The 13,469-nt window shown below is 41.1% G+C and overlaps 1 protein-coding gene across 3 annotated transcripts in view; it reads right to left on the reverse strand.

The window, feature by feature from the left end:
• Positions 1 to 646: 646 nt before the first annotated feature.
• DNAJC21 (DnaJ heat shock protein family (Hsp40) member C21) overlaps positions 647 to 13,469 on the reverse strand; it is a 13,407-nt gene continuing 584 nt past the window's right edge. The window contains exons 2-12 of one of the 3 annotated variants that reach the window (XM_042028528.1): positions 13,238 to 13,331; positions 12,219 to 12,342; positions 11,221 to 11,343; positions 7,608 to 7,912; positions 6,205 to 6,356; positions 5,776 to 5,863; positions 5,379 to 5,537; positions 4,718 to 4,757; positions 2,665 to 2,855; positions 2,194 to 2,266; positions 647 to 1,193 (exon numbers count right to left, since the gene is read on the reverse strand). In XM_042028528.1, coding sequence (XP_041884462.1) covers positions 1,029 to 1,193; positions 2,194 to 2,266; positions 2,665 to 2,855; positions 4,718 to 4,757; positions 5,379 to 5,537; positions 5,776 to 5,863; positions 6,205 to 6,356; positions 7,608 to 7,912; positions 11,221 to 11,343; positions 12,219 to 12,342; positions 13,238 to 13,331 — 1,514 coding nt within the window. In that variant the 3' untranslated portion in view covers positions 647 to 1,028. Of the gene's footprint in view, positions 1,267 to 2,193; positions 2,270 to 2,664; positions 2,856 to 4,717; positions 4,758 to 5,378; positions 5,538 to 5,775; positions 5,864 to 6,204; positions 6,357 to 7,607; positions 7,913 to 11,220; positions 11,344 to 12,218; positions 12,343 to 13,237; positions 13,332 to 13,469 lie in introns of all 3 variants that reach the window. The other 2 variants (XM_042028527.1, XM_042028529.1) reach the window with 2 other exon arrangements.

Consider the following 13,469-nt stretch of genomic DNA (forward strand, 5'->3'; position numbering starts at 1 on the left):
AAATCTTATTCCATGGGTCCTAAACAATATTATACAGCCTTTGCTGAGCACTGCCTTCTCCAACTCCACTGACAACTCCTGTGAACAATCCAATTCCACTCCAAAATCAGGTGTTTGTTTTCGTTTTTTTTCTACTCAATATCAGGTAGATAATCCCTTTAAACAGAAGTGCAGTGTTTTTACTTAGAAATCAGAAAAAAATAATTCATTCATGTCAGGCATTTATTTCTCCCTCACTTATTCCAGCAAGGCTGTTCCACTAGACTTTCTTCCCCAACACCTGCTATGGAGGTAGATGTACAAAACAAATAGGAATTGTGAAAACTGATTAAACAGCTTTGTCATCTTACTCCTTCCCTTCTGCCTGCTGCTTAATGTAATTAAGTCGTTTGAGGATGGCAGAAGAAAAGCATGTGTCTTGGCGGTGTTTCATATTTGATAGAGGATCAAAGAATTAACGGATATTCTGAGCTGGAAGGGATCCACAAGGATCACCAAGCCCAGCTCTTAAGTAAATGGCCCATAGAGGGATTAAACCCATAAACTGGGTGTTATTAGCACCATGTTCTCCCCAGCTGAGCATAGGCCCTGCTACTGGCTACACTCACCCTGAGCTGAGCCCTCTCAAAAGAAAAGCAACAGCACACATGTCAAAATAATTTATTATTTCCTCTGTGTGGGTACTTCATCCATGCAGGTTTCTACAGGAACACAGGGTGAGTGGCTTTGAGTTACTATTTCCCCACCCATGGTGTGAAAGGTGCTGCAGGGTAAGGGGCTTTAGACAAGGTGGCTCTGTGGAAGCAGCACCTGTGCCATGCCACCAAACCATTTTGTGATTAAAGGAAGGTTGTTAAAAACAGAAGAAAGCACAGATTCCTTCACAAGACAGTATTCCTTTTGTGCATCTTCATTTTTTTTCCTAAATTGGTACTTCTTTGTTTAACTCCAGACACAGGCAATGTGCATGTTTCAGTTCTGGGAGAGTGTTATTGTACAATTCTGAAGACTGTCACTGTAGCAAAGTTCTATCTGTTTTTACGTTTCTCTTTTTTGTTTCTGGCATTCACCGCTCCATTTACAGTCGGTGTTGTCGTTGCTCTTGCATGTCCTGTGGCTTTTAGGTGTTCAAACAATTTATTTCGGGACGGAAATGTACAATTGCAGGTTACACAGTGGATGGGAACTTCATTCTACAATGAGAAAAGAACCCCAGAATGCTTCACATTCGTACGGAATACACCAATTTCTTGTACGCAGTTTCTCCTTGACAATGAAGCATGAATAAGCTGTTTGTTTCTATCATCAATATTCCATTATGCATTAACAATTAAACACAGACATTTTTAAAAAATAATCACAAATACAACGTCACGAAATTTCAAAGAGCTTTAAGTAAAAACCAAGAATGGAAGCCTTACAGATCTAATTCAAAGTAAAGAATAGTTTTGATCACACCTGACCATACAGGCAATACTTTGGGCTCTGAGACGTAGTGAATTTAATATGTCTTAGCTGTAGTTACTACAAAGATTCACTCTCCAGCAAGCATCAATATTGGAAAGATGCAAATAGTACTGCCTGTCACCTGCTGGGTGACAACAGCTCTGTCCTCAGCTGTTTAATTTATCTGAACTGCCTTGCATACAGAACTTTACCAACTCTCTTAGAAACTAAGCTTAGTCCTGTGTTTCTCTGTGAGAACAAGAGCTGAAGTTCCAGTTCTATTAAAACCACAGGGGCAGAATTTGTGGACTGCAGGTGCCCAAAAAACCAGCCTTCTTTGTAGTAATATGATCCCCACCTTTTACCCCTCCTATGAAAACAGGCTGAGAGAGGTGAAGAGAAGGCTCCAGGGAATACTCACTGCAGCCTTCCAGCGCCTTAAGGGGGCTTATATAAAGCAGGAAGAGTGACTTTTTACACAGGCAGACAGACAGGACAACGGGCAGTGGTCTTAAATTGGCAGAGGGCAGGTTTAGATTACACATTAGGAAGAAATTCTTTACTGTAAGGGTGATAAGGCATTGGCCCAGAGAAGTTGTAGACACCTCATCCCTGGGAAGTGTCCAAGGCCAGGCTGGATGGGGTTTTGAGCAATACAGTCTACTGGAACTAGATGATATTTAAGGTCCCTTCCAACCTTAACAATTCTATGATTCTATCTTAAATAGCATAAGTAACTTGACATACCGTTGTTGAGCTCTCTGAAGATGCCTTGGCAGACTTTTTTGCTTCCTTGGCTTTTTTCCCTTTAGGCTTAGTGCTGCTAACAGACAAAGAGGAACCAAGATCAGTGCACACAAACATTCAACATCTACAAGCTTCTGATGTTTTTCAGTTATCAATGTCTCTGCTGCTTTCCCCTGTTCTTTCTTCACAAAACAAAATACCAAGTGTTTCCGGAAAAAAAAAATTAATTTATACAATCAATTGTTAATCTCAAGATGTTGAATCAGCTCCTGGGAAGTGATATGGCAGTCTGCAGTCAAATATCACTTCAAAGAGGTTCTTACACTCTTTGCTTAGTATTGTATTTATTTAAACCTGTTTTGGTGAGCAGCCCCCCCAGAGTTCACATTTGTGAGTAAATCTATCCTTGTTTGACAGTATCAACCATGACACAGAATGATACAGTGACTGCAATCTTGCAATCCAACACACCTTTTTTCTTCACTTTTTGTTTCATTCTCCCGGCTGACATCATCTCTAATGCTTGTGTCTTCTGACACAGCACATCTTTGGCCATCATTTAATAATTCTTCTGTTGAGCCACTGTCCTTCTCCATGCTGGGCACCTCCTTTTGTTCAACTGTTTCTTCATCAGCACTTTGATCAAAAGAGTCCTCATAACCCTGTACAAACAGAAGAAATCCAAGTTAAATATTTTCAGTTCGTTAGTGACTATGTTTATAGTATTATACTCATTTACCTCAAACATGGGTGGGTTGGGAGGAGAGAAAGCCATGGACCCTCTTAATTTTACTGTGTTTTTTCAGTGAGACTGTAACAGGTAAAACTTTAGTTCTCCTGTTTTGAAAGATGAGGCCACCTGTGGTGAAGGGAAGAAACACCAATAAAACAGCCTCTGAAACTACAGAGGAGGAGAATGAAGGTAGCTTTTAATTACGCACGGGGTTCATCCTGTTCTGACTACCATTTTTATTTCCCAGATAGTGGCTTGGCTTTTAATCTTTGCAAAAGGTTAATTACTTAGATTACAGTTTTCTTTGCCAGACAACTGCACTAGGACACTTGAGCCAAAATAACTGAGCTGACTGAAATTAGATAGACACACTGTATTTTCCTTCCCTAGCATTACAGATACTGACAGCCTTTTCCATGCGTCAGATTAGACTCAATATACAGAGTTTGGCAAAATATCAACTCCCTGTCTGAAGTAGAACAGCAAAGCTTCCAAAAGCAGGTTAACAAATTTGACCTAACACCCCATTGTTACAACTTTTATCACCTCTAGTGCACAGTCTCAGCTACTTGAAAAAAAATTTGGCTTATCTCAACTTCAGGAAAAGAAAACAAAACCCACAGAGATTCCCTGTACTCCTCAATGCTTGGCAGAGGATGGAGGTTAGGATCTCTCAGCACAAGTTTTCAGCTCGTGCAATGCAAGAGTAGCACCTACTGTCCAGCCTGTTCACCAGGCTCTGCGGAACAGAGCCACGGTGACTATGTTCCACCTCTGCAGTGAGAACAAACCTTCTGGTCTCAGACAGAGGAGGAAAGAGGTCACTGAAGCCTCACGGTCTGCACGGAAACATGAAGGTCAAGCCAATACTTGGACTATACAATTGGACCAGCCAATATGAAGCCAGAAAACTTCAGCTGCTTGAAAGTCTCAGGAAAGTTTCTTAAGAACAAGAGAATGATGGAGTGGGAGAGGGCAGAAAAGGTGAACAGAAAATAGGTAATTAGAGGGGAAAGCACGGAAGAGGCAGGACCTGGTACAGACAGGTCATTGGAACAAGGCTAGAACTGAGGAGTAAGTACTTGGAAAGGATAAAGTTTGAGGAAAGCAGACAGAAAAATGTGCTGACTATGACACTCCTGCCACTCAAGCCTGAAACAGCTTGCACTTGGTGAATTTCACCTGTTGCTGTCAGCACAGATCTGTCATATCAAGCACAGACTCAGATCCTGGAGTACAGCAGATTACAAAGTAACAGTGGTATTTGTGTTCAAGAGAAAGGTGGAACGGATGGGCTCATTCCAACTGCTACAGTGTCAGCAGGAAGCCAATACTGTGGCAGCTTTTTCCACTCCCTCTAAATTAGAAATTAACAAACAATGCATTATACCAACTCCTGCAACTAAAGCCAGAAGTGACCACCAAACTGAGCTGTTAATGCCCCAAGGCCACTACTAGTCTTCCTGATCAATTCCTTGCATTCTCCCTATCTGCCTGTTTCCATCTGTTTTTCTTACACTTAAGACTTCAGCCTTTTTAGAGTCAGCACCACGTATTAGCATCTGCACCAACAGAATGAAGTGAGGTCTGTGATGTTATTATCATAAAATATTATTATAATAAGTCTAATAAAAGTTATTCTGAGGCAAAGAAGAATTACAAATATTTTTGAATAGTCTTCAAATTCCATGGAATTTCAAGTTCTCCTATTTTGCAGGACAAAAAAATAATTTGTCGGGAGATAACAAAACTGGGTTGTAAAGTTCCCAGAGTATCATTATGACTACGTACCTTCATTGTTTTCTGTTTCTTCCTTTGTTTCTTTGAGAGTCTGTAAAGATAATTAAAAAATTACTTTTTTTACAGAAAACCCCCAAAAACTAGTAGGATTCCTAAAAAGGTATCAAGCTATACTTTCCCTTATCCTCTTAACATATTAGGTAGCCACAAAAATAGTTACTCATGCCTGAAACTAAAACAATAGGTCTCCCAAACTACTCATTGCATTTAGTAAAACATTTATGCTGCTCGGACTGAACCCAAAGATACTAGTGAGATAGTTGGGATTATGCTCTGGCTATTTAAAAAATGAACTTGTGTAACAATTCTGATTTTGAGCACTCTCATTTTCCATTTATGCCAAAAATCAACTGACAGTACCAAATCAATCAGCACTAGCTCTGTGGAAGCCCCTCTGCTTGAAAAATAACAAACCCTTCTTTTCCTTAACATGTAATTTAAGCAGCAGAGAAAACATGAGTCTGTTGTTCTACAGCACTCAAATGCAGTCATAAAAATGCATATGTTTTACTGGAACTCTGATACTAAGAAGTATTTCAAATTGCACAACACTGAGAGCAATACAGGGGCAAATCATCAGGAGCTCCCTCTGAAGGCCACTAATACTTAGTAAATCAGGAGTCGTGATAAAATTAAAACCAATTTGAAGTACTTCTGTTTGGGCATGTCTTTTGTTTCTTCCTCCTCTTTGGTCTCTATTCCATCTGCATCATCCAAAGACACAGGAAATTTCCCTTCTTCCTCTTCCAGTTGCTGTCGTAAGAGTGATACCATCTCTCGATGCTTCTTTGATTTTTCATGATTCTTCATGCTGTGAAGAGCAGATTGTTACCGCATGTTGCTCTGAGCAAACATCATTATATTTACACGTAAATTAATAACAGGCCCATTATTCAGCTCTACTAAGTACGGAAATTTCTGCACTGACAATGTCTCTACTGGAAAGACCACACTGACCATTATGTGAAGTTAAAAATTCTTTAAAAAGCAGTTTTAAAGGACTTAAAAGCCAACACCTCCACCCCAACTCCCCAACCACAAGCACTTACGCTTTCTCAGTTTTTAACAATTTGTCACAAGCAGGGCAGTACAGACCATCAATAAATTCAGCTTCTTCAGCTTCATCATTCAGTTTGTCTGAAGAGATTAACGGGGATCAGAGAGACAAAGTCAGATGAGTAATTTTTGAACAAGCTGCTCTTTAAGCCCCAGAAAACAGTCACAGCACTGACATTCAATTTCTCTAGTACTACTGACACACAGACAGATCAAGATCACCCCACCAAATCAGACATTAGTATAAATTAACAGCTGCAGCTTGTTCAAAGGAAAACACCAGTGAGGAACAGACTCTAGCCCAGCACCCTCAGAGGGAGGCAGTGAGTTGCATCACAGTCAGAACTGTGAATCTGAGGCTCTAAGTGAGCCACACTCAGACTGCAGTGACTCAGTAAACATCACCTCCCCACACACCATACCTTCAATGCCTTTTGTCTCCTGTTCTTCTAATTCATCTTCACCACCTGATCCATCTCCAAATTCCTTTTCATATTGTGCCTCCATCTCTTGCAGTTCTCTCTCCAGATCTGACATAGTTATCCAGCTCTGCTCTTTGTACTGCTCAGCAAGTCTGCAAGCAGAATAATACAGTAACTTCTACAATGTGTCTGTGAGATGGGAACTACAGGAACAGTGTTACTTAAAGGTAACTTCTACTTAAAGATAACTGTTCCTCTCGGGCATTTCAGGAGGAAAGTTCTGAACCTATAATGATGGAGCAAACAAGTGGAATTCTGAGCAATCTGAGTTCATTTGTGATGTCAATGGGCACCTCTACACTGCAAGCAGGGATATTAATGCAGGTGGATCCTGGTTGAATTTCAGGCAGAAAGTGCTGCGCAGAATGGTCAGTATCAAGCTGACAGCAGGGAAGTCAGCTCAATCCTGCTCTAAGATCCAAACTCACAAACAACATCGGAAAACAAAATCCACAAGCACATTACTCCTTGACTGTGCGCTATGGGAATGTACCAGCTCAGTTTTCCCAATCTAAGTGTACCCCAACTTATCAAATAGGGCATTACAGGACAGCTGAATTTTGCTCCAGATGGCCTCTGGCCTCAGAATTATCAAGCCACCTGTCAGTAAATGCATAATTCTTCTTTATTGTCCAAGGGAGAAAGTATATATGTATATATATAAAAACAGTACATAATATACTCCATATATGTTATTACATAATTTTAATCAATATGCCATTATTTTGCAAGTGCACTCTTAATGAGAATTTAAGCTCCTCCCTCATATGTGCAGGCAAACAGTTCTTCCAGTTGAAAAAATAAATTGTGGTTATACTCAGGAGACCACCTCTTCCTCTTTTGAGAAAAAAAGCATCAGATACTGCATTTAGTCCAATGAAAGGGTCCTTTCTAAAAATAGGAAAGGTAAAGCTAAGCTCATTTTCCCCTCTTTCTTTTTAGCAGGTACAGCTCCAAGCAGATGAAGGTGATCTAAGTCCAGGTTGTTATAGTCCTGTTCGCCCTTATTCTAAAACTTACTTTCTTTTTTCTTTAAAGAAACAAAGACAGCTATTAAATTTTACTTCCCCAGCTAAATAAAAGCACACCGGGTTCTGTGCTATTACAGCCATTTACCCACAGCACCCAGATAACCATTCCCCACTTATCTTAGATCTCTACAGGTCAGTACAATGCAGAAAGCTGAGTTTTAAACAGCTCAAGACTTGAGACCAAAATTAATACCTAATATTTTCAAGGATGTTTAAAAGAGTAAGTGGACCTACTATTAGAATCTACGTCTATACTATATCCTCATGGTTTCTCCAAGTTAAAAAGCAAAGATTTGTTCCACATGTACATACTTGGCTTGTTTGAGCTTCTGTTGCCTCCGAAATTGCTCTGCTTTCCTAGTTTTTTCTGCATTTTGTTCTTCTACAAGTTTTCTGTGAGCCTGTACTCTTTTATCTCTTTTACGAATAAAGGCTACTAGCTGACGGATCAGTTCATTCCTCTCTTTCCTTGCTTTCTCCCTCGTTTTCTTGTTCTCTTTTTCCATAGCTCGTTTCTCCCAGCGGTTTGAGGCTTGTCGTGTGTCATACTCTTCTTTCCAAGCGAAGTTTTTCTGAGTACAAAAACTCTGCCAATATGCATAGAAAGGGTGGACTACCTGTAAGAAAAAAACAAAACTAAGCCGCTTGTTTAGGAGGGGACACAAAAATCATACAAATAATTCAGGACTTTTGTAACAGTTGTAACAAAAGTCCTGAACAGTTTTGTTCTGAACTTCTATACAGGCCACAGTTTTGCCTCAGAGCAATGAAGGTTTAGAGAAACTTCTAACATCATCCTTGAAGTTTGAAAGTGCGTCAATTCAACAAACTTCTCTAAACTGTTACAAACTGCAACTTCTAAAAATATCCCCCTGTAGGACTGGATCATGCTGACGCTAGTGTCTGTTGGGGTCCCTCCCCCTGCCATGGAGCCCTGGGAGAGGGGCCCTGGGGGGGAGACACAGGGTTTCCCTGCCCCTAGTCAGCTTCATTCCCCTGCGCGGGCAAGGACCCTCGGGTCCCATGACTGCGGAGTTCCTGAGGAGAGCCCCGGCCATGCGGCTGGGAAAATAAACATCTCTGAAACATCTACCACGAATCTGTCCATATATACTTTGTTTCCACGGGACTCCTGGTTTGAAATATGCTTGTTGCAGTAATCCCCGCTGCAACAAGTGTCCAGTTACTTAGCTGTGCTATATTTCTCCTGTCAAACTGAAAAGCACAATCAGAATCAGACATGCTGCCTGCAAGCTGGTACTTGCACAGACTGCCTAGGAACCTCCACATTAAACCACATGAGAGGTCAGCCATACATTTGCACAGCATAAAAAGAGCAGCAAAATAAATACATAATGTTATTTCTTCCCTGTATATTGTCTGCTTCCTGAGCAAGACAGAAATGAATAGCCCTTGATGATACAACAGCAAGGAGCCGTGACTTCTACAGTTTAACAAGGGGCTATGTGAAGAAACATTTACTCCCGTTTTGTCAGTAAACTAATGACTGTCAGTTAAAATTATGCCCCCTAGCTTTCGCATTAAAAGAAAAAGTAAGTGATCGTTATTTATTCTCCTCTCTTTTCCTATTCATGAGTAAATGCTGGACTAACAAAATGGCATCATAATCACTTTGGGTTTGTTCTTTATTTCTCTCCAAATAATTATTATCCTTCTGCATTTTGTATGTTTAGCCATCATGATATGCCCAAACTCCCTTCTTACACTACTTGCCCCACCAATCTTCCTTTTTACTACTCACTCCTATATTCCCTACTGCTCATATTTTAGGATACCTCACAGAAGTATTTAACCTAATGGTTTGATATGTTTTCTTCTAGTGAGTCGTCTTCTCCTTCTGCCATTTTTTGTTCACAGGAACTACAACTATCAATTTTTATTCAGAGGAACAACACAACAATAACTTCCAGCAGCCTATCTACATGCAAAATTCATGGCTGTGGCTTCTAGCAGGTAAGTCACTACAGTTTTTCTCTGCTATCACAAAAAATAACCAATAAATCAAATAACCAATATTTCCTCCAATAACTTAAGTAAGATGAGACTAACTACCTCAGATTTCTGCTGCAGAAGAGGATACTTCTGTGCAAAAGGATGCACACCTATCAACTGATAACAGGGATCATCCTCCCCTTCATCAGATGTGTAAGTTGAGACTCTCCCCATTCTCAACAGCTACCTTACCAACCTGCACATCTCTGGCATTCCCCAGCAGCCTGTACAGCAGCCACTGCTTAACTCCCAGGTGGATTTTGTTTTGCCTACTACTCATACTTGGAGCTGATCACTTTTGTTTCTGCACCTAATTGACCTACAAGTGTTCTCTTCCCATGAAGGCTTGTGAACTCATGGCCTTACGAACATCTTTCCTGGCTACCTGGCACTGATCAAGCTGCCTCTCAAGCTTCTTGTGAATTCACAGAGTAGACCAAACCAGAGACTATTCACATCACAGATTTTGAAGCCTTTGTAGAGTTTTTGTAGCTCTCTTCTAAAACTCTTTTCCCATTATATTCCTACTGTGTAGAAAAGTGAGCACTGCAATGCTGGAATCCTCTGACAGTGCTCTCTCTTTGTCTGAATATAAGACAACAAGGAAAATTACTGCTCTATAAACAGAGGCTATTTCATATAAAATATCCCTATGAATCCCTAGGGGGGGGGAAAAGTGAGCACTCTGCTTCCAGAACAGCGTGAACAAGGCAGATGTCAAAGCATGTTGGTGCTAGAATTCCAGCCCTTTTTTGCAGTTATTAATTGAGGTAAGCATTAAAGCTATTTTGAGTATATAATCATATTTATCCCATGGCCTCAAAGCAAGCAGTTTTCAAAAGATGCTTCAAGATAACTACATTAAAAGACAGATTTTAGCTGGTTCAGAGATACTATATTTTCCCTGGGGAAGATTTCCACTTGTTAATCAACCCTGTAACTTTTCCCTGCCTCCAAACACCAGTTCTGGCACTTCTTAAGAAGTTTGATTTCTAACTTTCGTTTCCAACTCCAGCCAAGTTTTGTACCACTGAAGCTACTAACTTTTAAAGGATGTATCAATTTAAATTTCATAAATAATTAGCCATACAGAGAAGGTGACAGCGAGAAGTACCAGACTAGAAGCAACATTTGAGTGCACTTCATACTGTGCAGTTATTCCCTAGGGAAAGTGTTATTACCTCATTATTTAATTTCGACACAGACATACTGGTAACTTAAAAAAAAAAATCCTAATTCTGATAGTTTATAACAAATAGTTGGCAAACCAGGTGACAAGAATTCAAGTCATACAAGTCCCCATACACTTTCTCTTCTTGCTTCACAGAGGAAAGCATGCAATGTTTTCCGACTCAAATCTGACTACAGGCTAACTGCGGATGACAGTGCTATCATAGTGGAAGCTCACACTGCAGATCAACACCACATCTATTTTCTAAAGGCTGTGCTATGCACTAAGTGCTATGCAGTTTTCCTATAGGAGGCAAGATACTACATGTTATTGGAAAAAAAAAATTAGCTCAATACCCCTTTCTGTAATGTAAGTTGTGTTAAACACTGGTAAACTACTCTCATCAGAAAGCAAAGAAAACATCCATTATTTTGCTTTATAGGTCTTGTGCTACACTTAAGTTCCACTGGCATAATTGATGGTTAGCCCTGTGAAGTATCTGTCTGACAACTCACCCTATAGGCCTGGCTAATTCTATAGTCCAACAGGAAATACCAATCTTAATTCAGCTAAATATTATGAATCAGAGCACTTCCTTTACAGTAATGGTCTACAATAGCAGAAAACAACCACAGTTACATGGGTTTGTATGCACCTCAGAGATCAGCAGGAGCCTTTCCTCTGGGACAAAGTAATGGTTTAACTCCGTTACCTTCAGCTCCGTTTTACGCTTGCCCTTACCGTATCATAGTCACTATGGGAATATCCAAACATAGGGAATTCTTCAATATCTTCCTGGGTCATATATTCCAACTCTTCCTTCGCAATCTTCTCAAAAACTTGTCGATAGACTGTAAAGAATCCCTGAAATCAATCAATCAATCAATCAGTCTTTTGCACAGCTCAATAATAGATGTACAAATGCTTGGGTGCAGTCGTGTATTTTAGAGAAACGCTGCTACTCTGCAAGAGCAACTCAAAACCTGGGTAAAGGCCGTGTAAGCACTTGCTGTAGGTACAAGACCCTTCTTAAAAGTTCCACTATCTCTCTTGCCTTTTATTTTCGCCTCCTTCACGCCATCTCTGTCTCTCTCACACCTGTAGTCAAATACAAATTTCAAAAAAGTTTCCACATACTGGAGATGGCGATAAGTTTCTAATTACACGGGATCAAGTTTTGTGAAAGTTCCAGATATAAAATTCACTGTTAAATATCCTATCTTTTTCTAAATGAATATGTTACTGAGTCCTAGTACAGTAACACAAAGACAGGTAAGTATTTTCTCTGGCAGAGGTTCTTCTAATCACCTGGAGCTTTTCCATATATGGTGAGTATTTTAAAATCTAACAGGGAATTGTAAATGCCAATAGGGAATTCAATTATACACACCTTCCTCAACGACTGTTGTTACATTGCTTTTCTGTAATTTTAAGTGTTCTAGCTTGATAAAGTATTTCTAAATAAACAGATGGTATTGCAAGCCGTGGAATGCTTCACTGTAAAGGATAAATAAACAATATACACATATCTGTAGTTGTATGGTAGAGTTGGATATTATGATCAATTAACTGTTGGACAATATGCAGGAATTAAAGCTTCCCTATACATCTAGATTAAGTTTTGTCTTAGATTAGTATAAGCTGTGCTAACAATTCTACATATAACTTAAACACAAAACAGATGCCAACACTTATAATGGAATTTAAACTGATTCATTAAAGACTAATTGATTCATTACCTTTTCATCATCCCCATATCCAGAGTAACAGCTAACAGTGAAGTAGTGCAGCAGATCCAAGCTATCATCCTGATAGTCTCCATCAACTCCCCCTTTCAGCAGAGCCTCCCTGTGATTATCATACCTGGAAAAAATTCACAGCATCACGGATGTAGAGACACAGAACACTCCTCAGTGCTCATAAATAACACAGTACACCTATCTCATCACTGTATAGCTTAACCCACTGTCTGTAATTTGTTCCTCACATCCAAAGTCTTCAGAGAGAAAAGCATGACAGACTCAGTAAATATTCTCTCTTTACCTTTAATTTACTTAGTATTACTTTATCCGCAATATCTATAGCAGCAATTCCTCAACAGCCACCTACCAAACAATCACACTTGAGCAAGATGCCTCAACAAACTTCCAGAAATGGGTAGGGCATTATTTAAATCACCCAGTACTTGCACACACTCAAAAAAGGCCCAAATCATACACTAGCACATAAAAACTGAGAAACAGTCCTGTATTTTCAAGGAGGGCAAACTCAGTACAGGCAGCTTTGGTCGCATAATTTGAGAGATGTTTCCCCCAGCCCACGTGAAAAACAAGCTTCAGCCCATGTGAAAAACAAGCTACACAGAACATTCAGAGCAGCAATCCCTCAGAGATGCGTGTGTGTGTATTTTACATTAGGACTGAACACCTGTACGCACTGCCCAAGGCCTAAGGCTGACCAGAGCTGCCGTGCAAGCTGCCCCGTGCTCGGGGAGGAGCACCAGGCCAAGCCTGGCTGTTGGCGGGGCGCTCCTCGGGGCCCAGCACGCCATCAGCTCCCGGCACACCACGAGGAAGGTGAGCGTGCGGAGCTGTGCCTCTCCAAAGGGCTGCATGGCTCTCAACTCCTACAAAGCCTAAGCCAAGCGGCTGCTCCTGCCCACGGATGCCCGCGCTGACTTGCAGCGAGGCCCAGGAGCAGGACAAGCCCCGGCAGAGCCAGGGCTAATACAGCCTCTGCCAGGCCAAGCGCTGCTCACCAGGCCCGTTCCTGTGGGTCGCTGAGCACGTCGTACGCCGCCTGGATCAACTTGAACTGCTCCGCTGCCTCCTCCGCGTTCTCGAGGTTTTTATCTGCAGGACAATTTAACGAAACCGTGTCAGCGGCGGTAAGGCTCGGCGGCAGCAGCCGCCCCGCCGCCCCCGGCACCGAGCCAGGCGACAGCGCGGTGCCCCCGCGCCGCGCGGGGCCGGGGCCGGGGCCGCGGCCGG

Source organism: Corvus kubaryi, unplaced genomic scaffold (genome assembly GCF_017639235.1).
Source record: "Corvus kubaryi isolate FWS band 111438036 unplaced genomic scaffold, C.kubaryi_AGA036_p1.0 37308, whole genome shotgun sequence".
In the NCBI taxonomy this organism is placed as follows: domain Eukaryota; kingdom Metazoa; phylum Chordata; class Aves; order Passeriformes; family Corvidae; genus Corvus; species Corvus kubaryi.